Below are 27,576 nucleotides of genomic sequence, written 5' to 3'. Positions count from 1 at the left end.
TTATTCTTATTTGTTGTATATTTATTAGTGTCGATGAAACACAAATAGTTTAGTTTAGAGAACAATAACAACTTCAAGTCAGCGGTATAGTGAAGGTCCAATTATAATTAAATATTAGACTGTAATAACCATTCTACCTATAGACTATTTCCGGCCAAGTAGTTAATGCCATCTGCGGCAAATCTACAATAAGTCACGTTAAAAAATATATTATAGACTATTGTTTCATTGGATTTCTTATTAAAAAAAACGTCATTAACGTTTCTTAAAAGAAATATGCCAAAGGCCAAAAATGAGTTCGATATTTAAACTCATAGTAATCCATCCAGTGTCAATGACCAAAAAAAAAGTTGCTTGCAGTTTAAAGTATCATGATTGTAGGTCCTGCGTCGCAGACTTGCGGTCACGCTAAGTAACGGTAACGGTATGGCGCTTGTATTTCGAACGTCCATAAAACGAAGACTTTCTGTGTTTTTGGATCATCGGGGCTGCGCTGCACCGTCCTGGATCAAGTTTTCTTTTTTTATTTGTACTTTCTTTTAAACTCTTTATGATATTGACATCCTATCCGTTTTGTCTCCAGTCAGAGGAAGTACTCCGTAAATATAACTCCGTAATAATCAATAATTATCGTTGTAGCATTCTCCGTGCTACTTTTGAAGGGAAAAATAGGGCAGTGGTTTCCGTCTTGCCTTGTCTTACGCGAGTGTAATGGCACCCAGAGTAGTCTATTTCAAAGCCGTACTAAGACTCCTGTCCTCCGCCTCCGAATAGTACTGACAGTTACTGCAACCCTCTGTCAGGTTACAGGATACAATTCCTGTGACTTGCCCCTTCCGTCCTGCAATGCCGTATCGATAATATAATATACTTACCTTACGAGATTTTCCTTGTACGCTCAAAATTTCGTAGAACGTAATTGTCAGCCGAAGACAAAAGTTGACACTAAGCGCAGAGTTTAAATTTTCCCTACCTTATACGAGTACGCTTATGTTAGCTACCATCCATCATAATTTCAAAGACCCCCCAAAGGCGTTACCTAGATATTTGATGGACGTTATTACTAAATATTTCTTCGTAAATACTCGTTGTTATGGGCAACGGTAGTGGCAGTTAGCCCACTTTATACCTCTATTTATACAGCATCCCCGAGGCTCTATCAGATTATTGACAATCTGCCTACCAGCCCAGACGATTATCTTCAACGAATAGGTTGTAGGACTACAGTTTGTAGTCGCTTATCGCTATCGACCCACTAGGGCTGATTAATTCTTTCAAATATTTTTCCTCTTATACAACGCCCTTAGCCGAGGTTTGCCCCCAACTGGGCACCCTCAAGCCTGTTGTCTTAAACGTTGTACCGGGTGAGAGCCTCCAGCGCTCCCCATTTGTCCGCTCAAGTAGTTAATACCATCTGCGGCAAATCTACAATAAGTCACGTCAAAAAAAAAGATGCTAGCACAGAAATGTGTGGTTCGTGATCTCTCTGGTCAGACAGCCATTGTTACAGTATTCGATTTCTAAGACATACCCGGGTAGCGTAGGGTGGTCGAGGTAAATGATCTGATAACTACATCACCATTTGCAAAAAACTATTTTATGAAAATTATTAATCAAGGCCGTTATGGTAAAAACCATAACGAATTGAAGCATCATATTAAAGAAGTTAAATACCTACCTTTATGTTTATGTCTTCCTATATTAAACTATTTCCGAAACACTGTGCTTCCGAGAATTATTTTATTTTAAAGGTGATTATTACGTTATGCCTGGGATGATATACATTGTAGAACAATCTATCGCATGAATCCTCAGGAGCCCAAGTTGCAAACGATTACAAAAAACGACAGTGTATTAGCGAATACAGTGTACGGGATATGTAAGGCCCCTGACTTTAGAACCCTGTCGCACTATCATATTTGACATTTAATGAGACTTACGGTTAAACTTGTCAAAAAACTTAATGTGACATGGTATCAAAGTGTATGCATGGTATGTAAGTGGCTTGCTTCTCAATCGAGGAGCGCCACCAATGAGTTATAATTTATCTTAAGTGCAGTTTTCACTAACACAGATGGCTCTACCATTATAGACGGAGATACAGCTCACCTCCTATCACGTTGGTCCAACAGAAAGCACGGTGAGGTGTGGGTATTCAGTTTACTTTACGATGGATGTACCACTGACTACCCCAATTGAGATACAGTCGTGAACTTATTGTATATATTATATGGGCCTTTGTAGCCTGAAATAAATGGTTAATTATTATTATTATACTTAGTTATCAGCAAGTGGTGAAACAAGCCCTCTAAGTTTTGCTTTTCGCTTTTAACGCCAACCAGGTATGAAACGAATATTTTAAGGTACCTAATGCGAACAATGACCTTATTCATATTACATGTTTAAAAGATTGCCATAAAGAATTCCTCGGTTCCGCTAATTCTGGTTTTATAGCACATAAACGTCTGTCGCTTATGTAATTTGATCATCGCATTTGGGAAATTTCCTTTGATATATATAATAAAAATAAATAATAAATAAATAAATAAATTTATTTCCAAAAAAAATAATTGTTACAATGAAGTTTACAATGGTTGTACTTAAAATACTAGGTAAAAACCTGTATCTTAGGGGTCAGTGAGTCTGGCAAAGCGTTGGCGTTGGTTGGTTGGTTGCGTTATAAATTCACTTACTTACCATGTCTGTCATGATGTTAGTGAATGGTCATCAAACCAGAGACATAGAGTTCAATTCCCGCTCATGTCAATTTAGCTAAAGATCATTTCTAAATTATTTATTACACAGAATACATAACCCATAATTATATTTTTAGATTATACATTTTATTCATTAACGTAAGTAACATAATTTAAGGTCACATCTATATTCCTATATTGCGATAGGTAATTACAGTAAGTATGTTTTAAAGTAGATAATCACCAAATACGCTAAACTAAATATTCAAATATATATAATTCAGTATGGGTAGGTACCCCAGTCTGTTAAGTAAGCGTGTATCACCTTAGGCCATTGTGTTCAAACGCAAACCCTTATTTGGAATAAAAAAATATACTATATAATGTTATTAAAATACCTAAATCTAAACCCTGGATCACACATAATTTGATACGTATATACCGTGGTTTCCAGGATTCGAGCAGGCCAAACACTTCAGGACCCCGATACCGACTCCGCCGGCGTGGTCGACGACTTCCCTCAATCAGCGCTTATCGCTATCGACGATATCTCGATTAATTCTTTCAAATATTTTCTCTCAGACGACGCCCTGTAGCGAGGTTCGCGCCCAACTGGGCACCCTCAGGCCTGTTGTCTTAAACGTTGTACTGGGTGAGAGCCTTCGGCGCTCCCCATTTGCCCGACCAAGTAGTTAATGCCCTCTACGGCAAATCTACAATAAGTCACATAAAAAAGATGTACTTATATACTTTTACACCTCTGCTTACAATTCAGGGACGCAGGCGTGATACTATATTAAATTCCTGGAAGTACTTTAACTGTTATCATTTTCCTTATATAATTTTGGTACTACATTGTCACGAATCGCCGCGAATCATGAACTCTGATCACATAAGCTTTGAATAGATGAATCACTGAAGATTAGATCGCGATCACGACATGTCACTTAGTGATAACTTGAATCATGATCGTATGGTAAGGAAACTTGGCTTCTGATAATGCAAGTCATTATGCGATGGTGTTGTTTTTAGTGGAAAACCCATGAGTTAAGTACTACACGTATTAGATACATCTTTTTAATACTTATTTAAGTACGGTCACGAGTACTAATATGTATACAATTTGAAACCATCACTTTTTAAACATTAACTTTTTTGACATATTAAACCGTAAGTCTCATTAAATGACAAATATGATAGTGCGACAGAGTTCTAAAGTGGGTGCATGGTATTTCTCATGACTGTACTTCAATCTCTCTATTTTCTTTTCTCTATTTTACTTTGGGATTTTTATCCTAATGGATATGCCAATCCCATTGCAATCTTATACTTAATCTTCTTCTTATCGTGTGGGTTTTGAGGAATTACCAACCTCATTTACCCTGGTGTCAGGGTTAATGAGCCACCAATGGCATGGCTCACAACGGCTTAACGTGCCTTCCGAAGCACGGATCATCTTACTTTATGGACAATCAGGTGATCAGCCTATAATGGCCTAACCAAACTAGGGATTACAAAGTGATTTTTTGTAATTTGTCCCTTCCGGGATTCAAACCCGGGACCTCCTTGTTAACTTAGAATCATAGTCTGAATCGTCCCCCTCAGTATTCGTTACGATGTCACTAACAGTCTGTATACTTTTATACTGATTACTTATGGCTCTGCCCACCCCCATTTGGGATTACGGGCATATGTTTATGTATGTATGTGTAGTTGTATACGTACCTATGTGTGTAATAAATCCTGTGCATATAATAAACCAATTGACGTAAAATAAATTAAAACAATGAGTCATTTATTACGGATGCGCGTTGAAGTCTTTTATAAGAAACCTGCGGTGAATTCAGACAGGAAGCATTATTTGACTTTATGATTAACAAAATTAAAAATTATTGTGTTCGTTGCTTTATTGTATACATGTGTTAAAATAGTATTATTTAGTAAATTCAAAACAAACTTAAGTATACTTATGTATACCTATTATAAAATAATTAATTTCTGTATACCAACAGTTTTTTTTTATATACATGGTGTTAGTAACATCGTAACGAATACTGAGAGGGATAATTCAGACCATGATTCTGAGTTAATATGAAGTGGAATTTTCCGTCGCAAAATTCATGATATATTTTTTAATTATTTTCAAATCTATACTTTTGCAATGGAAAATTCCACTTTATTTTAACTCAGTATAATGAGTTGAATCATCCCTCTCAGTATTCGTTACGATGTCTCTAACACCCTGTAAGTATGAGTTGTCTATTATCTTAGGAAAGAACATACAATCATACTCACTTCTATACTTAATATCCATAAAACAAGAGAGTGCATCACGTTTTGATGCACGTCCGATCCTGACGATCTGATTACGCTATAGATGCGATCAATCAGTATCATGATACCGACCCCGCCGGCGTGGTCAACTTTCCTCTTTCATCGCACATCGCTAACGGCCCATTCTCTCAAATACATTGAAGCAATTCATCTAATGAAGCAATATAGCAATTTGAGCGCATAAAAGAATAAGTGCGCAATGCAAGCAAATGTCATGTGATTCTCTTAAAATGCATAAATGGTTTTGTTATAATTTTAATTATCATAATCATTTTTGCATAACGTTTTTTAGCATAATAGAACTTTCCCATAATCACATCTAAGAATACTGGTTTGTTAGGTATAACTTATTTTTGGACTAATATTTATTGGCATAAATTTGATTCGCATATAAATAGGTAAGTATCCATAATTCTTTTTTAGAATAATAGTGTTTTGTCATAATTTTTATAAGGCATAACAGTAGGTTAGGGTGCGGCGGGGGGGGCCCCTGGGCCACCCCTACGCCGCCAGCATGTTTATCTTATCTATACTGAATGTCGACCAACAGCATGAAATAGAGTCAAAAATATAAAAAGTGACAATCATGAATCAAATGCAGCCAAGGAAAAAGTAAGTTTCGGAAATGTTCAAAGTTGTGCCATAACTTTTCTTATTCGGAGTATAGTTTTTATGCTTATAATAATTATGGTTATATATCATTATTGTCATTAATTATTATGCTTATAGTAGTTATGAGTTTCAAAATTATGCTTAAAAAGTTATGACAAATTAATACTATGCGTAACTAATAATAGGACAAGTAACATTATGCCATGGTAAATTATTACATAAAATTATATGAGTAAAAATAGAGAACCAAATGTCATATTATTATAGCAATATTGCTTTTTTAGATGAATTGCTTTGATGTGGCGTTTTAACCCCCCTGTAATCTTAAATTTTGTACTGGGCGAAAGTCTCAGCGCTCCCAGTTTGTCCGGCTAAGTAGTTAATGCCATCTGAGGGAAACCTTGCTGTCTGTAGATAACTTGCTAATAGTATGACCTATGTGTACCTATTTAGTATTGATGACGAACTGTATGTGACTATTATAACAAGAAACTGAGTCACCCAATTCCTATAGGTAAGTACATCGCATTACTTATTAACCTCCTTCTTTTTCGAAATCGGTTAAAAAGGATGTGATACCCTAGTAACACTTTTATGACACACCCAAGATTGTAATATCAAACATAAGTTGTAACAAAGAAACCACCAAAAATATTGTTTAGATATCAACCGAGATAATGATGACATAACTTTACAATAAAGAACAAGCAAAATCGATCTTATTCTCTGTTCTGTGGATTTAACCTTCAATTTATCTTTATTGATCTATATTGATACCGGTCAGGGGAAAACCTGACAGGTTAAAAACTCGAGTTATTCCGTACTGCATCACATCATTGTAATTCCTCATCCACTATGAAATGAAATGAAATGAAATGAAATTTATTGTCATAAATGTGGTAAGTATATCGATGTAAGTAAATCTTATAGCTACTACTACTGCTGCATATTAAATATGTAAAAAAATACGTAGAGCTTTATACAGAGTGTCAGTGATATCGTAACAAATACTGGGCGGGATATTTTTTTTTACCTTTGATGGGTTTATTCTTGGCCCCAGACTTGCCCGAAGGCATTGACGAGGCCTAAGATGGAGCTCCAGAAGGTGCCTGTTCACTCTGATCTTGACCAAAAAATTAATAATAAATAATTAATTAATAATAAATTCCAACCCCTTCCTGTCTTGGGCATCGTAAGAGAAGGGGGAGGCATTTGCCCAGCAGTGGGACATTAATTAGGCTACAGAAAAAAAATTAGAATCCATAATTCTGAGTTAATATCAAATGGAATTTTCCATCGCAAAATTCATGTTTTTTATGTTTTTTTTTTATTATTTTCTATTCTATACTTTTGCGATGGAGTATTCAGGATTAGTGTTTTTTTTTATTAATTTCTGTTCCACTTGATATCAACAAATAATCATGGTCTGAGTCATCCCTCAAAGTTTTGTAAAACACCTTGTAAAATCGTTTCTAATTGTTAATTTGATTTATATTTTTTTTTTCTTAACGTGACTAATTCTAGGTTTGCGTCAGATGTAATTACTTAACTACTTGACCGTACAGATGGGAAGCGCTAAGGGCTCTCACGCGGTTTCTAAACAAATACAATACACTTAGAATAAGTTTCTCCTGTAAATGTCTTGTAAATTTGTGTGCAATAAAGTGTTTTATTATTATTACTTACTATTTATAAAGAATATATTATCAGTTAGAAGGTCTTCTTCTATCGTGTGTATTGTGAGGTGGATTACCAACCCCATCAAACCTGGTGTCAAGGTTATTACTGAGCCGCCATAGGCCCCTGACATGGCTTATGTAACGACTACTTACTTAAAACAGTAAGTAATAACCGGAACCAACGGCTTATGTGCCTTCCGAAGCACGAATCATCTTACTTTTTGGACAAACAGGTGATCAGCCTGTAATGTCCTAACCAAACTAGGGATCACACAATGATTTTTGTAATTTGTCCCCACCGGGATTCGAATCATCAACCACTGGACCACGGAGGCCGTTAGAAGTAATAAGTAGGTAGAAGGTAAGTAGGCTAAATCACCCGTATCAACATAATCTTTGTCTATTCCCATTACCTACCTATTTACCCGCATCCTATACTAAATAGATCATGGTAAGTACAACGCAATGATTTGTGGAAAGTACTTAAAGGCATTCGCATTGCCTAGTTATGAATCATATATTTGTTTATTCTTGGTAATTTCCGTATCGTTTGACAACTTCACCTTAATAACGAATAATATAGGAGACACTGTCGCCTCTATTCGTATCGGTCCCGACCTAGATTTCAAGTAAAATCAAGTTAAATTTATTGTGTTAAGGGTTAATTTATACCTGTACTGCCTGACGTGAATTTGACACATCTTAAACCCATTATGGGTAATGTAAGAATTTTATAATATCTTTTGTAATGAATGAATAAATAAATAAATAATAAGTGTTATTTAATTTCATATCTGGGGGGTTAAACTGGCCACATCGAAGCAATTCATCTAAGAAAGCAATATTGCTATTTGACATTTGTTTGCATTGCGTACTTAATTTTATATATGCGCAAATGTCAAATTACAATAGTGGTTTTTAGATGAATTGCTGTGATGTGGCCTTTTTAACCCCCAGTTTAATAAAAAATCATGGACACATTTCGAAAAAAGTATCTATACTGTCATCTACTCTATATTCAAATCGTCAACGGTTTTCAACGCTTGACAGGAAAACATAGATGCACAGATGCGATCTAAAGTCTCCCAAACATGTTAAAACACTCAATCTAACAAAATATAGGTGCCTACTATAAATAATAATAACATAATATTATTCAGCAATGCCTACTAACATCCAAAAACTAACAACAGTCGTAGGTATAACAAGTCATTTACATTTTTTACTAATAGTTTACCTCGTTAAAGTAAATATAACTACTTACTTCTTTATATTTTTTGCGGTTTGGCATATTGTTGTGTTCACTCAATGTATAAAATTGACTCACGCAGTAACCTATATATTTTTAAATACGTATTGGTATTATTATCTCTGTAGGTATTCATAGAAAATGGGAAAACCCCGTATTTATGGACCTACTTTTAATATTTTATCTTATAAGATATAACAAGTATGTTTCTAGTAGACACCCATGTCTGGAGCTTCTTGCTAATAATACCTAACATTATCTAGAACAAAGGGGCTAAAACTATAAAAAATCTATAAAACAATTTTGCTATTTGACATTTTTTGGCATTGCAAGTCAACACAGAATTTACTACTATTCTCTGTTTTCATAGATCGTCAGTTTTACTTGTAGGTATCTACACCCCGAATTCTTAAAGCAATTTCAAACATACAAAAATTACAGCAAATAAATGTGTTTCGTTTCATGTTTTGCTCGATACGTAAAGCAGGCGCTCAAATGACACTGCTAGAAAAGACTTAGCAATATTACGTTCGAAATATTCATTTAATACTTTATGTGTAGGCGTTTCATACTATTCCCTGAAGCACCACATGTTTTGTCTTTTATACAAAGTTCATTATTTCTTATTATTGTATGTATTTTAACAGACAATTAATTTATTTTCTAGGCGTGTCGCAAAATTCGACTTGATCACGTCTCTCTAGTGTTGACATTCGTATCTTCTCTACTTATTAGTAGAGAAGTCGTATGGCGAGCGTGAGGTCCAAATTCAGCTATGTGTGTCACTGTAAGCTTCTTTTTTATTTTAATCCTCTATAGTTCGATTCCCGATGGGAACCTTCTCGTAATCACTTTGTGAGGCCGTCCATTGCAGGCTTGAATCTCCCGATTGTCCGAAAAAGTAAGATGATTCGGCACTTTAAGCCACGCCACGCCACGCTTTAAGCCAGTTTCGCCTATTAGCCGTAAAAAAACACCACCACCGACCCGCATTGGAGCAGCGTGGTAGAGTATGCTCCATACCCCTCCGGTTGATGCTTGTGCCCATCAGTGGGATATATATAGGCTGCTTATGTTATATTATAGTAAAATACTATCTACACCCTACTCTCGTGGATTTGGAGAAAAAATCTTTATTTGTATCAACAGTAAATGCAAGTTGTCTTTGATTACTTGTAGCTCTGCCTACCCCATTAGGAATGACGGGCGTGAGTATATCATTGGTGGATACAAGTTGTCGTCTGATTACTTTGTGGATCATGTGCGTTATTTTTTGTTGATTATGTAGGTGTATTTTTTAATATACATAGAATATGTTTGTGTTTCTGTATAAAAGTCGAATATATTCTGGAGTAGTACGAGACGTCTATCTACCGTAGATAGCATAGGCTGCGTCTATTAGTCGAAGCCCTTGATATACGTCCTCGGTACCCGTGCCGCGATTGCCGAATATGTATTCTTTATACTCGATATTCGTAGTAAAAACAAACAATGTTACAATGTTTTACACGTTAGTTTATTGATAGACATCCACTTCCGTGATACATAACAGCTTTACGTGATGGTATTATAAAATCAACACTGTGACGACATGATGGCATATTTCATAAAATGATACGCCCTGACTTACACGTAGTGAAGGAAACAGAGATTTCCATGTAAAAACATAGGGGTTCTCAAAAGTTATCAAAATATCGCGAAAGTATTTAGTTTTAACTGTTAAATAAACCTCAGTTTAAAGATGAACATACATAAGTACATAAACTCACGCCTATTATAATAAGCAGAAACTATGGAATTCGATTTGCTTCCATTCCTGACACACTTCTCTTGCTTCCTTCACATTCATCAATCGTTTCATACACGCACGCCGGTTCAGAGTAGATCGTACTGAACCTTTTCTAAGGACATCTCCAGTTTGGTCAATGTACGTCCTTCTAGGTCTTGCTCTGCCACCCCTACGACCAACCTTCGCCTTATTTACTGCATTCATCATAATCCTATTATCCCTCATCCTCTCTACGTTTCCAAACCAATTTAACATTCCCTTCTCAATCTTAGTCACTATTTCGTCTTTTACACCACATCCCTCTCTGTTATCACAGTGTTTCTCACTCTATCACACAATTTAACACCTCAGATGCTACGCAACATTTAAAGCTGAAATATCTCATTAAATTGCAAAATTAAATTTATAAAATGTTCCAAATTTAACATATTTCTCATACTAGTTTTTCTTCTTATTTAAATTAGTCTCTTTGATTTGTAATAATTTGATCGGTTTGGTTACATACAATAAAAGATAATTAGTGGGTGTTCCGTTATTGCATAAAAAATTGGGAACCCCGCTCTATGTGCATCTGGCCAAGTAGTTATTTCCGGCCAAGTATTTAATACCATTTGCGGGCAAATCTACGATAAGTCAAGTCAAAAAAAAGCTCTATGTGCAATAGTGGAATGAAAATAGTCGTAAATATCGACCCAAAAGGGTATCAAAAGCTATTCATAAGAATACTTATACAAAATACTTTTGATGGTGACATACATCTTCTTTGTCCTATTAAAAAGGTAGATATGTACATGTTCTTCAAACTAGAATTTTATTATAGACACACACTGTTAAACAAACACTAAGCGCACCCGCAAACACCCTGTAAGTGGACCCTGTGAAAAACGGGATAATGCTACGGAGATGATGACTTTTAAACAAACATAAATGACATACCTATACCTATCTAGCGTTTTGTGAACTACCAATATTAAAGGTATTCTTATTATTAATTAGTACCTAAGTCAGTTAGTTTAAGTCATATATTTCCCATGTCTCTTCATTGAGTAACTGGTTGTGGTCATTGAGTAGCTCGGTGAGATGTGGGTACTTAGTTCATCTTGCAATGGGTCTACCTCTGACTATAGTTATATGATATAGGATATAGTGTGTGCTTATCTATATAACTGGTTGTATTTAACGGTTAAACCGTTACTTGTTACTTATGATTTAAAGAACCTTCCCTTTATCTCAAATTTTATTTAGAACTTGGTCTGCTGCATCTAATCTTGATGAAACTATACCATATTTGGAATCGGGGCATCGGTTATATAGGTGCATTCTCCTTGAAAGTGTTAATAAAGAAAAACAGTAGGTAACATTATTAAATTTTTTTATTACACATTTTCATGTTCGCTCTACAAGAGTGGCAGTTTCAGTTTGCTACATTCATTCATTATATACAGTTTAACATTTTTTTGTATTTTTTCACTAGAGTTTTATATAAAAGGTCAGCGAGGGGTCAGGGAGGTGCTCAGTGCCAGCCACCATGGGGTCCGTGGCCCCAAGGTTCTTCAGGGGCGGCGGCGGCGGCGTGGGCGGCATGGGCGTACTGGGCAAGATGTGCGGCGCGGGCATGTTGGACCTCAGGAGTGTCCACCACGTATTGGCCGTCGTGCGTCAACTGGATGTGAGCCTGTAGAGGTCATGGTAATTTGGTTATTCACTGGCTTTGAGGTAAGTAAATTATATATAGCTGAAGACCCGCTGACTGATAAAGAGATGCGCTACTTTCTATAGTTTGTAATACAGCTAACATTGAAAAATATCCCTCTTCCACGGTTTGATGAGTTTGGCCATCGACTTCACAACGAGGCAGAATAAGAATTTTAAATTCTAATTCGGCATTTGTAAGAAAATCTTCGAGTGCTGAGGGCTCTACAGTACCTACTGAATTTGGTTTCGTTCATTTTACCTGAAAACTATTCTTACCTGAGGGCCAGTCCACTTGCCGTAGCCGCCGGCGTAGCCATGTCCGAGACCACCATGGCCGAGAGGGGCCACAGGGCCGATGGCGTGGCCGAGGCCGAGACCTGCGTGGCCGAGGGCGAGCCCTCCGTGTGAAGCGCTAGCGTGGGCTTGCAAATGGGCCGCCTTCAGGTGGGCTACCTCAGGAGTGTCTATGACGCGGCCGTCGTGAGCGAGAGGCGCGGGGCCGTATTTGTAAAGACCTGGTGAAGAATTTGGCTTTAGTTAGATTTGGGGTTGTTGGTTTTAGTTAATAAATTACGTATATTTTATTAAATATTAGTTGTTCAAACAGAAATCTCGGTAAGGTGTGGGTACTTCCCCAATTGGGGTATAGTCGTGAGTTTATGTTATGTTAATTAAATAAACCTACTAAAATACCCAGATAACTTTAAGCACCCCTGAAGGATGAACATTACAGGGATGAACAAAACATTGACTCTCAAATATTCTTAATAACTTTTTGAATGGATACAAAGAAAAGAGTTTTTTTAATAAAAGGGATATCTCACCAGCAGCAGGTGCACCATAGTGTCCAGCGCCGTACGCGGCGGGGCCGGGACCGCCCCAGCCGCCGATGGCCGGCGCCCACGCACCGTGCGCGGTGGAGGCTTGCGCATGCGCAGCTAAGTGTGCGGCTTTAGCATGCGCTACCTCCGGGGTATCCAGCACGTATTTGCCGTCCGGGCTCAGCTGGATCGGCGCTGGCGCGTGCGCGTAGTACGACGCCTTTACCAAGCAGACAGTCGCTGCGAAGATAATCTGCAAGTAAAGGAGATGGTTAATACATTGCGAGGTGAGTAAAGCTGTTTCGTATTTATACCATATTATGTATGTTTGTCTTTTTTATAAAGAAATTAGAATACGAATAGGATATGTGTTGAGGGAATGATGATGTATATTCTGCTCTATTTTCATTTTATTACCGAGTAGGTTTGATTAAGTAGTTTAAATTTCCATGTCCGTGTCTTAGACCTTCCTGCAGTAGGGATTTCAATCCACCATTAATAACCATATTTCAGGTCTCTCTTTACTACAACTTGCAATTTCATATATCTACGTATTTGAGAAACGACATTTCTTCCTATTTATACTGTTCTAGACAATCTATAAAATTATGTAATATTAAGTTAAAATATATTGCGTAAATGGAAGTTTAACAAGAAAATGAATTACGATCGTTTAACAAGAGCAAGTAGAGCTAATTGCTTTAGGTTGGTTATGCGTGCGGAACGCGCGGACGCGTTTATATCTCTACTTTATAGTGTATTTAAGACATATTAAGATATAAGGTAATTATCTCAGTACTCCGAATTTATTAAGTTTTATATTACGTACACGATAAAACTTTTACGATATGTGTTTAACACCTTATTTTTTAAAAAAAAAAGAGACAAGAAAATAAGCTGCGAATATAATACAAGTACTCTATATATTGTGCCTAAACACAATCGTGTATGGAATAGTCAACCGTTCAATGCAGGGAACGATTTCTGTTCAAGCATACTTTAATCAGTACTTACTTAATATTGAAATGCTGTTGTAGATGCTATCAATTAGTGAAATGATCAGGCAAATATAATATAAATATTACAGCATGGCAATGACAAAACTTTTGTTTTTAATTTAGTAGTACAATTGACATAATGTCGATGTTCAGATGGCATTGACCGCGGCAATGAAATCGGAGCAAATTGCTAAATACTTCGCCTTCAGTTGCAATTCCAACATAACGAGTATAACAATTAAAAACATTGTAGTGAAACCGAAGTGTTTTTAAAATTACTGATAGCTTTAAAAAATATGGAATAGTTACAATATTTTGCAATGGTCATAGTGTTAGGTACCCACGCTAACATAGGCTTCCGTTACAAAATGTACTTCGTAATTGTAACAAAATAACATATTAAAGTTATGAAGGAATCATTTGCAACTTTCTCACGAAATTATTAAGTGACTATTGTGCTGACAAATTAATTTGACATGGGGAAGCAACGCGCAACACGGAGTATGAATGCAACTCGAAATTATAACAGTGAGTAATAGTACAGTGAAACCTGGTTAAGTGAGACATCAAGGGACCTGCAATGTCGTTTCACTTATAGAGGTATTCCACTTACCCAGTGTCTCGATTCCATTTACCCAGATAACGATTGTAGCTTTCGTTTTGGCATTTTTCAAATAAACATCTGTATGATAGTAAAGCGAAACTAAAATGAAGGTAATTGAAGCTCAAAATTTGTACTTACGTACTTGGAATTACGTGTGGAATTTGTGGGTAGAATAAGAATGAGTAAACAAACAATGTTATCTCAGTTACAGAGGTTTATGAATAAAAAATTTACTCGCTGTCTCAGTTATAGAGGTAACTATGATGATAAATCGAAATAACGAATCCCAGATATAGAGGCTTACCTCGTCCCACTAACAGAGGTAATTCAGTGCCAAAGTGTTGGGACCTCAGCATGAGTTCCAGTTATGGAGGTTTCTCACTTATCCAGGTCCCACTTAACCAAGTTTCACTGTATAATCATTTAATCATGCTGACAAAAGCTACGGGGAATCGCAGTAGATATTGTTTTAATCCACTTTATTCTCATCTTTACTGAATAAACCATTATTATTCCGTCATCGCAAGACATAATACAACACTACGCTTTTTATCCCTGTATGACGTCGAAGTCTTCGTGATAGGCATAAATCCAAAAGGAGATCATCGGCTCTCCATACTTTGGCCGGCCCAAATTCGAAAGTGCCGGCCAGAGAAAAAAAATGTGTCGAACCTTTCGAGTACATTGCTGTGAACATTTTTTACTATGACACCAAACGTGTATGACCATTAGTTTGGCTTTAATTGGATTTTAAAAATCTCGATTTTTCATACATTTTGTAAAAAAAAATATTATGTCCGTTGGGAATAAAAGGGATACAGACGTATTACAAAGGACCGTTAGAACATTTATTAGTATGGCGCCAAACTTCTATGACCATTATTTTGACGTTTATTGGATTTTCCGTTTTGGTTAATATGTTAAAATGCCGGCCATCGAATTAAATACGTCAAATCTGTCTAATAGTTGCTTCTCAATATTTTTTAATATGACACCAAATATCTATGACCATTATTTTGACTTTTATTGGAATTTACGTTTTAGTTCAAATGTGAAAAGTGCCGACCACCAAAAATACCATGTTGAGAGTATCGAGTAGATGCCTGTTAACATTTTTTTCTATAGCGCCAAACGTGTATGACCATTAGTTTGCCTTTTATTGTATTTTAAAAATCTTGATTTCTTTTTTGTTTTGTTTAAAACTAAAGTGCTTTAGGCAAAACTTGCGGTACGGCGGATTACAAAGGACCTTTAGAACATTTAATAATCTGGCGCAAACATTTTTGACCATTATTTTGACTTTTATTCGTCTCTCTTTCCGTTTTGGTTCAAATGGGAAAATGTCAGCCAGCGAAACAAAATAAGTCTAATCTTTTGGTAAACGACTTGAAACGTATTTTTTTACTATATTACCAAATATCGACTTTGGCTTTTATTAGACTTTTTAAAAAAATCTTTTTTTTATACCGGGTGTTAGTGACATCGTAACGAATACTGAGAGGGATGATTCAGACCATGATTCTGAGTTAATATCTAGTGGAATTTTCCGTCGCAAAATTCATGAAATTTTGAGTTTTGTTTTTAATTATTTTCAATTCCATATTGTGTTTTTAGCTGCATAGAACCCAAATTTCAATAAAAAAAACAATAATGACAAATTATCGAAAATTTTCGATGTAATGGAGACAACAGCTGCTCGAACGGGTCAACGGCCACACGCACCGCGCGCCGCGCGCCCCGCTCCGCACGCCCCGCTCCGCGCGCCCCGCGCCGCACGCCGGCGGCGGCGCGGCGGCGGCGCGGCCTACAAAGTAGGCACTACGAACCGATCCTATTTCTTTCTCTGTCTATCGTAAATTTATAAATTTATTTTATTCTTATTCTTAAATGGATGGATAATCAACAGGCATAAAATTTATGGAATACACGTCAATTTTAAGCAGAAATCTAAAACAACCGACAGAATTAAGTTGACAGCACACGTCAAACGGTTTGCATACCAGCGAGATACCTTTTTGATTCGACCGGGTTATTCATTCATTTACTCATAGGAATCGGGGCCATTATCTACCTAAAACAGTTGAAACAGTAAATAATTGTATTCTTTGTTGTCATTAGAATAACTAACAACCAACTAACACAACCACCACAGATTAGGTAATTAGTTACCTACTATGTCAACCATCCACCAACTTAGTATGTAAGTACCTACGCAAAACCTCGCTACACAAAAATCGAGCGAGATCGCGTCTAGAATTGGGCGGACACTCCGCCAGAGTGTTGCCTATCGATATTCTATCGATACCTAGTTAAAAAAAACCAATAGTAGGTACCTATCGATAGATCTTTTAGATCAATACCCATTATTATTACAAAGCAAGACCTATCGGTACTATCGCTAGTATCGATCTAAATGTACTATCACTACTTTCGATAGTTTAGACAATTTTCAAGTTCAACAATTGATAATCTACCTATCGATAGTTCGGCAACTCCGCCGCGTAGGCAATGTCGGCATGTTCAAAGAAAAAAATTGTCCGAGAGGAGAGATCTTATTTTTCTTGTTACATGTTGGTACCGAGGTACTAAGTACTAAGTTATTCGTGGTTTTAAATCTCATTGTTAAATCATCAGTAAAGAACTAATTAAACCTATCCTGTTCTGTGTACAATATTCATGTAACGGCTACGTGCTTACATAAGTACCTAGTAGACGGGAGCAACGACTTAACGTACCTTCCGAAGCACGGATCATTTTACTTTCGGACAATCAGGTGATCAGCCTGTAACGTCCCAACCAAAGGCCTTATAAACAGATTTTTGTGATATGTCCCCACCGGAATACGAACCCGGACCCTCCGCATCCCATCGCTCAACCACTGGACCACATAGGCCAAGAAGGTTCTAAGACATAATTAAAGGATCCTGGGACGCAAGACCTCCGAGTTAGGGCTTGTTTGATCTGTCTTGATGGATACTCGGACGTGAATAGCCTCACGGATCAAGGGCAACGCGCGCCAATAAAGTAGGCATTACGAACAGATACTAGGTATTTCTTTGAGTTGATAGGTATCAAGTGAAGTTTCCTGTCGCCAAATTCATAAACAAATTCGATTTTTTTCAGTCCCATATTGTGTTTTAAGCTGCATAGAACGCACATTTAAAATAAACAAATAAAAATTACTAATTATTAAATTTTATCAAAGTCATCAATAATAATAATAACGTATCTACAACTTCAGCTATGCGCAGGTGAATAGCCGGCGCACGGGTCAAGGGCAACGCTCGCCAATAAAGTAGGCATACGAACAGATACTATTTCTTTCTCTGTCACTTGCACCATAAACATACTTCTCTCTCTCTCTCTAGTCGTCGGCTCGACTCGGCCGCGGCCGGTGCGTCGTCGGCGCCCTTAGTCGGCGCCTTTGATGCTTTGCGCTAACGCCGCCGCGCGCTTCCGCTCAGTCGAATACTAAGCTTGACCCGAATCGCGTGATGTTTTTCGAGGATATTTTTTTCGTGTTTGTGAGTGTTTGTTTCATTCTGTAAATGAGTAGTGTCGACTATGATGATAGATCATAGACCATTTACTGCGCAAAAGTATGGAAGATTGTTGATGTTTATTAAAGAGCAAGGTGTTGTGTTTGTGAGTGCGTGTGATACCTACCTACCGCGGAGGAAACGCGATGTTGCATACCTACGTGACGTGACATGTTCTAGGGTACCTACCTAGGTACTTCATCCGAAGGAATAACAATTAAGGTAAGGCAAGAGTAGGGTTTTTATTGTTAATAAGTTAGGAACGTTTTAATAACTGGTAGGTAGGTACCGTGCGTGAAAAATCGTGGCAGTAGGTGTTCTACTTCAACAAACAACATTTTTAAACGTTGAACCACTAAGCATCTAAATACAAGAGAATGAAAACTCCTACCTAGATATCAACATCGTATCACGCACGCGTAACGTAGCCGCGCGTAAGTTTAGCGTCTGTGTGGCGCGTTGTTCGACTTACATTGCGGCACAGTAAAAATTCAAAATCTTAATTAAACATTTGCGACAAGAAAAACACCCACCATCATTTTTAGTACAATAAAATAGGCGTTCCATTTTTTTTTTCGTTACGATGTCACTAACACCCTGTATACATTTTAACAATGACAATAAGCAGAGCTTTCCCTATGACTAGTTATTAGTCAAATAAATACTTTGTGTTTTTGTTTTGTGTGTTGTTAGGTGAACTTCTATATTAATACTATCTGATTTTAGATATAACGTTGGCTGTAGTTTTTGCATTCGACTCAACGTTACGGCCTAAGTTTAGATCGAATTATGGTATTGATTCATCTTGACCGTAGATGGTTACCACCCTCCTAAGATAAGCTTGCCATCTAGTGACGAAACTCGTATTTTGGCATGACGTCTGAAGTAGCTGTTAGGGAAGACAGGAGTCGGGCAGTTGTACTTTGCATGTATGCCGATCACAATGTACCTCACTTTTCTTAAAAAAAAAATAAGCTTCTAAAGCGTGTATCACCATCAGGTGAGATAGTGGTCAAACGAAAACCTATTTTTGATTAATAAAAATGTGTCCAAAGACGACCACGATATTACGCCTTTACCTGCATTATCGTCAGATAAAACTTTTTTCGCCAAAGTGTAGGTATCTATGAAAACTCCAGATTTTTGAGAAATCTAATTGAGTTCAAAATAGTGGTCATAGACGTTTAATGTCATAGTAATAAACATTCTGACGATCTTTTAAATAACGCGCCTGTCATATTTTATTTTATAACAAAATAAATCAAGAATCGAGATTTTAAAAATCCAACAACAGCCAAACTAGTGGTCATACACGTTTATTGTCATAGTGAATAATGTTTACAGGTATCTTCTCGATAGTTTTGACATGTGTTTTTGCTGACCGGCACTTTTCACTTAGAAACTAAAACGTAAAGTCCAATAAAAGCCAAAATAATGGTCATAGACGTTTGGTGCCATAATAATAAATGGTCAAAGGGATAAGTTTTAACGGGATATACCAATATTGTTTCTTGGCAGGCACTTCACATTTTCGCCAAAATGTATGAAAAATACAAGTTTATTTTTTAATTCGAATAAAAACAGAAATATTGACGCTACGGCTTTGGCGCCATAGTAATAAATGCTCAGATGGATAAGTTCTAAGGATATAAACCATTATTGTTACTTGGCCGGCACTTTACATTTTCACCAAAAATGTATGAAAAATACAGTTCTTTTAATTCGAATAAAACCGAAGATATTGACCCTACAGCTTTGGTGCCATAGTAATAAATATTCAGACGGATAAGGTCTAACGGAATATAGCAAAATTATTTTTTGGCCGGCACTTTGACTTCTGGGCCGAAATCCGATGATCTCCTTTCCGAGGGTTTTATTTTTAATTTTGAGCGGGATACTTTTTTTATTATTCTTTTATTTAGGGGCTTATAACAAGTTTGTTATGCCAGCTCCATCGGTACATACGTACAGCAAAGTGTAACATAATATTTGTTTTTTTTTTCTACATATTGTTTTATTTTATATAGATGTTCTCGTTTCTTTTTAATCGAATTAAATTACCCGGTAGTTCTATTACGATGATTTTGAGCTTAAAATTAATTAACTTAGCACAGGCATTTACTGTTATTGTCATGTTATTACAACGTTATAGTGTCAGCGGCCTTCATTACAAAATGCAAGTATTTTGCCCGTGAGAAATCGAGATTTTGAGTAAAACTAAAATTGTGCAAAATTGGAGCGTAACTGCCGTTTCTAAATATGAACTTATTTCGTATTGCTAAAATAAGTGAAAAACGCTTCAGGTGTTATCAATAGTTTGGAAATTATGGCTTGTTAATTTTGGTACTTAATAATAACTTAATAATTTATCAGAAATATAATAAAAATAGATAAATGGGCAACGATTCAAATCCTTAACAAGTTCGTTTATTATTAAAGAAAAAGAGAACTTGTTCTAACTGCCAGTATTGCACAGTTTATTCAATTTACACAAGGTGTCATAAACAAAATTAGTGTTACATTTTGCAAGCTCGTTTTAACAAGGGTCCGACCGGCACTTAAGAGTTACGCTAAACATTCGAAGGCGTGGCATACTTGCACGCACTGCCCGAGATGAAAGATAAACTGCAATAGGAAAGGCTTTAAATAACTAAAACCTGTAATTCTAGAATTCTAGACCACTATAGCTAAATTTATCCAGGACCCTAAACACGGAAATATGGCTAAATATATTTTTTGAAAAGCATAGTTACTGCTATGTTTAAAGGCATTGATCTCCAACTCTCCATGCATTAAACCAGCGTTTAGGTTTGAAGAGGTAAAGAGTCAAAGAGGCTGTCGTAATCAACCTCGTCAACCAAGGAGACTCTGTGGGAGACTGCTATGAGTGAATGTGCATATCGTTCGGAAATGGAAAACGTCTTCCGCGCTTCCGTGTCTTCTCTGATTTCCGTGTATTGTTGAACGAAGGAACAATGCAAGAACGAAGGTTGATTGGTGTTACGTTATGTATTTGGTTACAGATTCAATTAACTACGTTAATGGATAGGTACGGTATGAATACCAGCTGGAAATCCGCTAGCATAAAAAAATAAAAACATGCAATGAATATTTTAACGTTCGATGTTTGAATTCTAAATTACAAATTATCGACACAAGTCGACAAGCTATTAACAAGTCTGTTTTATCATAAGAGCCCTTGTCGGCCAATCGCGGTTTGTTCCAATTTCAATTCTATATCGCGTTACATAAGTTATTCGGGCTCATTTGCAATTCTATACGTGCAAAATTATAACTGAATAATTGACACCCGACACCTAACCGCAGGTTTATATTTGCCGAACACAACAAGTACTTTAGATAACACTGAACTACTGCAAAGCATAACACCTAAATATGTTATTTTAGAAACTATTGGTACAACTATGAAGTTGGTCAGAATTCTTCTATCATGTGACTTTTTTTACTTACGTGGTACTTAAGATTAATATAAAGGGCCAGACCTCAAATGCTCTCGATCCCCTGTGCCGTGCTACATCATCAGTAGGGCAGACAGACGTAGGGCGTGTCCTGATGTGAGTTAACGAGCAATGGGAAACTTATGATCAAGTTAATAACTTCGCGCATTGTCTTCTCTCGTTATATTCCGGTTATATTATGATTTATACAGCAATTACTCTTTTACTGTCATAACTAGCCAGCCTTCACTATAAATTAAAATCAGCACCACATTACAAATAATACTTACGTAACTAACGTAATGAGAACTATATACATAAAATTGCAGTTCTTATTACATTCAAATGCCTTGAGACGTGTGCTCTATATTTTAATTATTCATGGTAATAAAATGGACATGATATAGCACTTCTTACATTCCAAAAATAGAAGCTACATTACACATTTACGGCTTTACATTTTTCAAATTTAGAATGCAAAAAAATAATCAGGTGTACGAATTGTAATAAGTGACTGTAAAATACCTATCTCGCCAGTCATTGATCCAATCACAAAAAAAGAAATCTTTTATTAAGTAGGTCTATTTTTATTAAAGTTTTATCTTCTCCAGTTCAATTTATTAATACAGGTAGGTTATGTTAGATTATCCGCGTTATGTAGAGAGGGATATTATGTAGTTAAGAAACATACAAAAATAGTATTTCGCTTGTATTTGCAATTTCAAACTGGTATGCAATTTATATTATGGGTATCATTATTATACGAAATCTAAACCGGAGTCAAAACTAACACCATAAATTCAATTTTCTAAATCACAGCTTTAAGTAAAACCACTTGTCTGCAAATGCTACTAGATTATCGGACAAGTGAGCTGTGTGTAAATAGCAGCCGTTTTATAAACAATCACCGCTTGTGCAATTATGGCCACCGCCCTTTAGTATAGAAAGGTTTGTTCTAATTTCATTTAACCAAATTGTCTATTGTTTATTAACTATTCTGCCATTTATAGAAATAATGATTAGAGTGTCAAGACCAATGGCTATTGTTTGCGTTTACTGCAAATGCAACAATAGATTACTTTTGATACAAATAGGTAAAGCGCCCTATAAAATTATCGCAACGAAAACTACCTAGTCACGATCAAAGTTCAAAGTACTTTTGGGTTATAGCGAAAACGTATTTAGCGACCGAAATAACTAATGTTAACAAGTTTCATTTTAGTTGAAAGAAAATATAAGGACCTCAGACAAAGCAGTGGCCTGTAATTCGTGGGCGTAGGCCCTCATATCGACTCGCCTTAGCATTCTGTTGCAAGGAGTTTTGCAATAGATCGGAATTATCATTCGGCGAACTAGTGCACAACCAGCTATTGCAATTTTGCTCGTTGCCCAAGAGGAAGCAAGTGGAGCCGGGGGCGGGAAGTGTTATGGTCTCATCAAGGTCATATTTGCCATTGAAAAATAGAAATTTCTCGTCACGCTTGATCAGCGGTTATGGCTCCCGGTCGTGCCGCGTTATTATTTGTTGGTAATATCCAACGCGATATCGACAATATTTTCTTCTACATGCAATCGAGTACAAAATTTGGTAATTTGTGCTATTACTAACGTTATTGGTGCAAAAAAATTTGAGTTCACTTTTTGCGACACGATTACATACAAACTTTAAACAAATTGCAACTTTTGCAAATAGGTTCAATCGATGATTCATTGACAAAGGTTATTTCTTCCCGCGTAAAGTTTCCGCCTACAATCGTTTGTTTACATTTGGAATGCACTGATGCGCGGGCATCTCGCCCGCCCAACGCGCGTGCGCGCGCCTTTGACAGCTGTTTAGGCGCGAACATTACGATGCTTCCATTGGTTGATTCTATTTTTCTATTTATTACTTATACGATATTAATAAGGTTCTTTTTAGGACCTACAACAAAGGTCTTTAGTATTGAAAATTCCGTAAGTCATAAAGAAAATAATTAATTGTTTTATGAGTCAAAAGTAATCATGCAAAATGATCGTAGGCGACTTGATACCGGATACATGTATTCATCACCTTATTGTCTGCGGAATAGACCTTGACATCATAATTTTAATACATGTAATGACTGATTACAATTTAGTATCGAATAATTTATTTAGACATTAACAAATCATGGACCGGCTAGGCGTCGCGTAGTTGAATTCATTTGAATTTATTATTTCGTAAATCGTACTTATTTAATATAAATACTTTATTTTCAATGTGATATAGATGCCAATGATATTACAATATATATACATTTTATTTACGTTATTTTTATTTACACCTCCACCAACCCGCAGTGGAGCAGCGTGGTGGAGTATGCTCCATACCCCCTCCGGTTGATTGAGGGGAGGCCTGTGCCCAGCAATGGGACGTATATAGGCTATTTATGTTATGTATGTGTGTATTTTTATTTAAGCGTCTAGTTGGATGTGACGAAGTTACGTAGATATGTTTCTGATTATTTGACAAATTGTATTCTTTTATTTATAATATTTTATATATTATATAAATATTAGAACTGTTTACTTAGCTTAGATGTCAGTATATGAGTTGTTTTTATATGATTACCTACCTAAGTTTATTTATCTTAGTATTTTCCAGAGGTTATCTAAACGTAGTTAGATTAGAAAGCTACGATCGTTAGGTAATTAATTATTCAAACGTAGTAATATCTTAATCAATTTCCGAGTCAATGATTTCAGCGGCTCATATTACATAAAAAAGCTGAGAATGTGCTACTTTATGCGTTAATTAAATTTTCTGGAGCGATTATGTGATATTTTCGCGATTACAGTATACTGAAGTAACTACGGAACAGCCACATATTTCGGCACGTTTGAACATTTTAAATCTTTTCACAAAATTGACTTATAAAAAAAATAGGGCAGTGAAATGAAAAAAAAGCTTTTCGAAATATCACATGTTGTCGCAAAGATTGCAGGTGCGCTTATGTACTCCTAATACTTAATCCTGCAAACGATACATCACGAAAAATTATAAACCACATATAAGTACATACCACAATAATGACTTATATCTGATAGATTTTGAATATTAAGTATAAATAACTTTATAAGCTACATAAACCTGTAACACTGAAACTGTAACATTGTACGTAGGTATGTAGAGTATGAATCGAAACCAAAACTAAAAATGACTTACCAAGGACTGCATGATTATTTGAATATTCTAGGTTTTGGAGATCTCAAACGAACTAACTTAGGCGCTGCTGGAAAGCCAGTACTCGCCTATGAAATTTTCGCCTAAGCGAGTGTTCGCCACTAAGTTCGGCGTTGGAATGTCGAATGGTTTCGCTGCAGCCCCCTTATATATGAAACCGCCCGCAATGCGCCGGTAATTGGAAACAATTAATGGTAGCAAGTGCAACAGTGTAATTTTTAATTGTGAGATGCACACGTTTCCGCCGGAACGCGGGTTAGGAAAATTAAGGTGATTTTGAAATTGCCTAAAATTTTGAATGAACAAAGATAGAAAAGAACTTGTGCTTATTCACAAAGAAATTATAAGAAACCCTAAGAAGTTATAGACTTCCGAGTATAGTACAAAGATCCGTGTTTGAATTATTAACATGTGCATATTTATTTACCTGTCGTTAGCCTTTGTTTTCTTGTGCTGGACCAGGGTCATCACAGAACATATCGATACATTGGCGAAGTTGGGTATTTGACCTAATGGTTAAGCTGGACAAACGTTTTACCCACAATCTTTGGGAGATTTCCGGGATGAATATTCGTTTTGAATATTTTAAGGACATGCAGTTTTAAAAAAAAGAAAGTAGGGCCTAGTCTCTCAGTGAAATAAGGATCTGAATTGTGATAACCTCGCTCGATAGCGACATCGTTTATTCAATGTGGATTGTGTTCGATTCCCGGTAGAGTCAATTTCGAAAAGATTTTTTATCTCGTTTGTAGCTTATTATCTACTATACGTAGCGTTGTTACCGCGTGCTTTATTCAGTATATTCTATAATATTTTTTGATTCCTCACTAGTAGACAGTAGCGGAGGGTCATGTCCAATAGCGGGATGGAACTTACGAGCATTTGAAGAAAATGTACCTACCGGATAATATGGTACCCTGAAAAGCTCATGATCATAAAGTTGTAAATCATAAGGAAACGACTCTATCCAAACACGACTTTTTTCTTCAATTGAATTTAACACCTAATTTTAGAAATTAATAGGACTCACTTTTCGCGTTTAGTCAGTTTATGTCATAGATGTTTAATGGGCATCATAAAAATTATCTTCCAGTTAATTATTATTTCGACAACCCACGAGTTCTAATTATTCTAGGTTACAAAGAATTAAAGAGGTACTTACCTATTGTTTTTATGACGATGACTTTCACATAATGTTATATGACTATGATAATACTTTACTAATACTTTTTCTTTACTTTAGGTAGATACCTGTACCTGTTTAGTTTATATTACGAATAGTACTTATAAATAAATGTTAAAACCGTAGATAGTTTGGTACACAATATTTACTGTACCTATACTTAGTACAAATGTACCGTTAGTACGATTTCCCTAAATCCAGGAGAAAGTATGGAGCACATTCCACCAAGCTGTTCCATACTTGCATTAATGCATTCATACTAATATGAAATCACCTGATTGTCCGGGAAATTAAGATGATTACGTGCTTCGGAGGGCACGTTAAGCAGTTGGTCCCGGTTATTAGCCGTAAAAAAACACCTATACCAACACGCAGTGGAGCAGCGTGTAGGAGTATACTCCATACCTCCTCCGGTTGATTGAGGGGAGGCCTGTGCCCAGCAGTGGAACGTATATAGTTTGTTTATGTCATAAATTTACCCTTAGGTTAGGCAAAGACCACGGAATTCCACTTGCCGCGATCCTGATACAACACTTTCGCTTCTATTTAACGCTGTGCTGTTCCTCTGTTCTGGCACCATGAGCTTACTATTATATGCCAACTGGGGTAATCAGAGGTACATCCATCACAATATGATCGAAGTACCCACGCCTCACTGAGCTTTCTGTTAGACCAACGTGATAGATGGCGGCCGTATCGCCGTCTATAATGGTCGAGCCAAATGTGTGAAAAAAACCTCTATCAGTTAGCGGAAAAGTTTTCTCACAAGTTTTTTCTCAATAACTCATTATTGACATGCGACCTTCACCTAAATTTTGTCCCGACCGCGAGTCGAAACTGGAATGAAATAGAACCTCTAGGTGGTTTCGTGGTATACCTACAATGACGACTTAAGTTTCGCGGACTCGAGACAGCGTGGAGAAACATCTCCACTGACTCTTACCGCGTGGTTATAGAGCTTACTCAACTCATTCTCTTCCACTATCTCTTCCAATTGATGAGTTGAAGCATATAGGTAATGTATCCTAGCGAAAGATAACTTTTTTCTTTGATCTCGTGAACTAGTTTAGTATTGACAATAACTCATTATTGACTGAGAGAGGTATGGCTAGCCTGAGACGGTAAGTACGTTTATGTAATAATACAATTGAATGATTGTAACAGTCGTATTTAAGAAACTATTAAGTTTGTTTATGATCGTATCTGTCAAGCAATTATTCGAAACTTGCCTATTGTATTGTATTTCATATTGGTGTACAAACTTACGTAGGCGTGGCATTTGTTGATGAATCCCATACTTTAGGTGCATTTTTTTTTGTTTCGTTTTAGTCTGCACTTTGTTTTAGTTCGTTGGATGAGTTTAAAGTTTCGTCTTTAAACTAAGTTACTAAGTTTAGACTTCATCATCATCCTCCTAACTTATGTACGGTTTTATTTCTGTATTCTCTTACCTAAGGACAAGTCCGACTTTTTCTACTAAACTCATCTTCCTAGCCCAAAGGAAAGCCACCCCAATTAAATATAATGTAAAGAGTACATACGAACTAATGAACTTTACTAAATAGTAGTCAGTCAGTCAGTTAGGATTTCTGGACCGTTCTTTGCTACGCGTATGAAACTAGGAACAATCTGTATAAGGTAGTCAATAGGTAATCGAATAATGACAACCACAGAGTATTAAATGAAGCTAGTTAATTGACGCCTACTTGACGAGATT

The 27,576-nt window shown here is 36.4% G+C and overlaps 1 protein-coding gene across 1 annotated transcript; it reads right to left on the bottom strand.

Moving 5' to 3' along the window:
- Positions 1–11,714: 11,714 nt before the first annotated feature.
- LOC126376059 (pupal cuticle protein-like) lies at positions 11,715–24,796 on the bottom strand. The gene is made up of 4 exons (XM_050023225.1): positions 24,659–24,796; positions 12,879–13,128; positions 12,331–12,569; positions 11,715–12,034 (listed from the first exon to the last, which is right to left on the bottom strand). The coding sequence occupies exons 1-4, from the start codon at positions 24,668–24,670 to the stop codon at positions 11,873–11,875; spliced, it is 663 nt and encodes a 220-aa protein (XP_049879182.1). The 5' UTR covers positions 24,671–24,796; the 3' UTR covers positions 11,715–11,872.
- Positions 24,797–27,576: the final 2,780 nt, after the last annotated feature.

The sequence above is a fragment of the Pectinophora gossypiella genome, chromosome 20 (assembly GCF_024362695.1).
Source record: "Pectinophora gossypiella chromosome 20, ilPecGoss1.1, whole genome shotgun sequence".
NCBI lineage: Eukaryota > Metazoa > Arthropoda > Insecta > Lepidoptera > Gelechiidae > Pectinophora > Pectinophora gossypiella.
The sequence above is the reverse complement of the archived record's forward strand: the minus strand, read 5'-3'. Positions and strand labels throughout refer to the sequence as shown.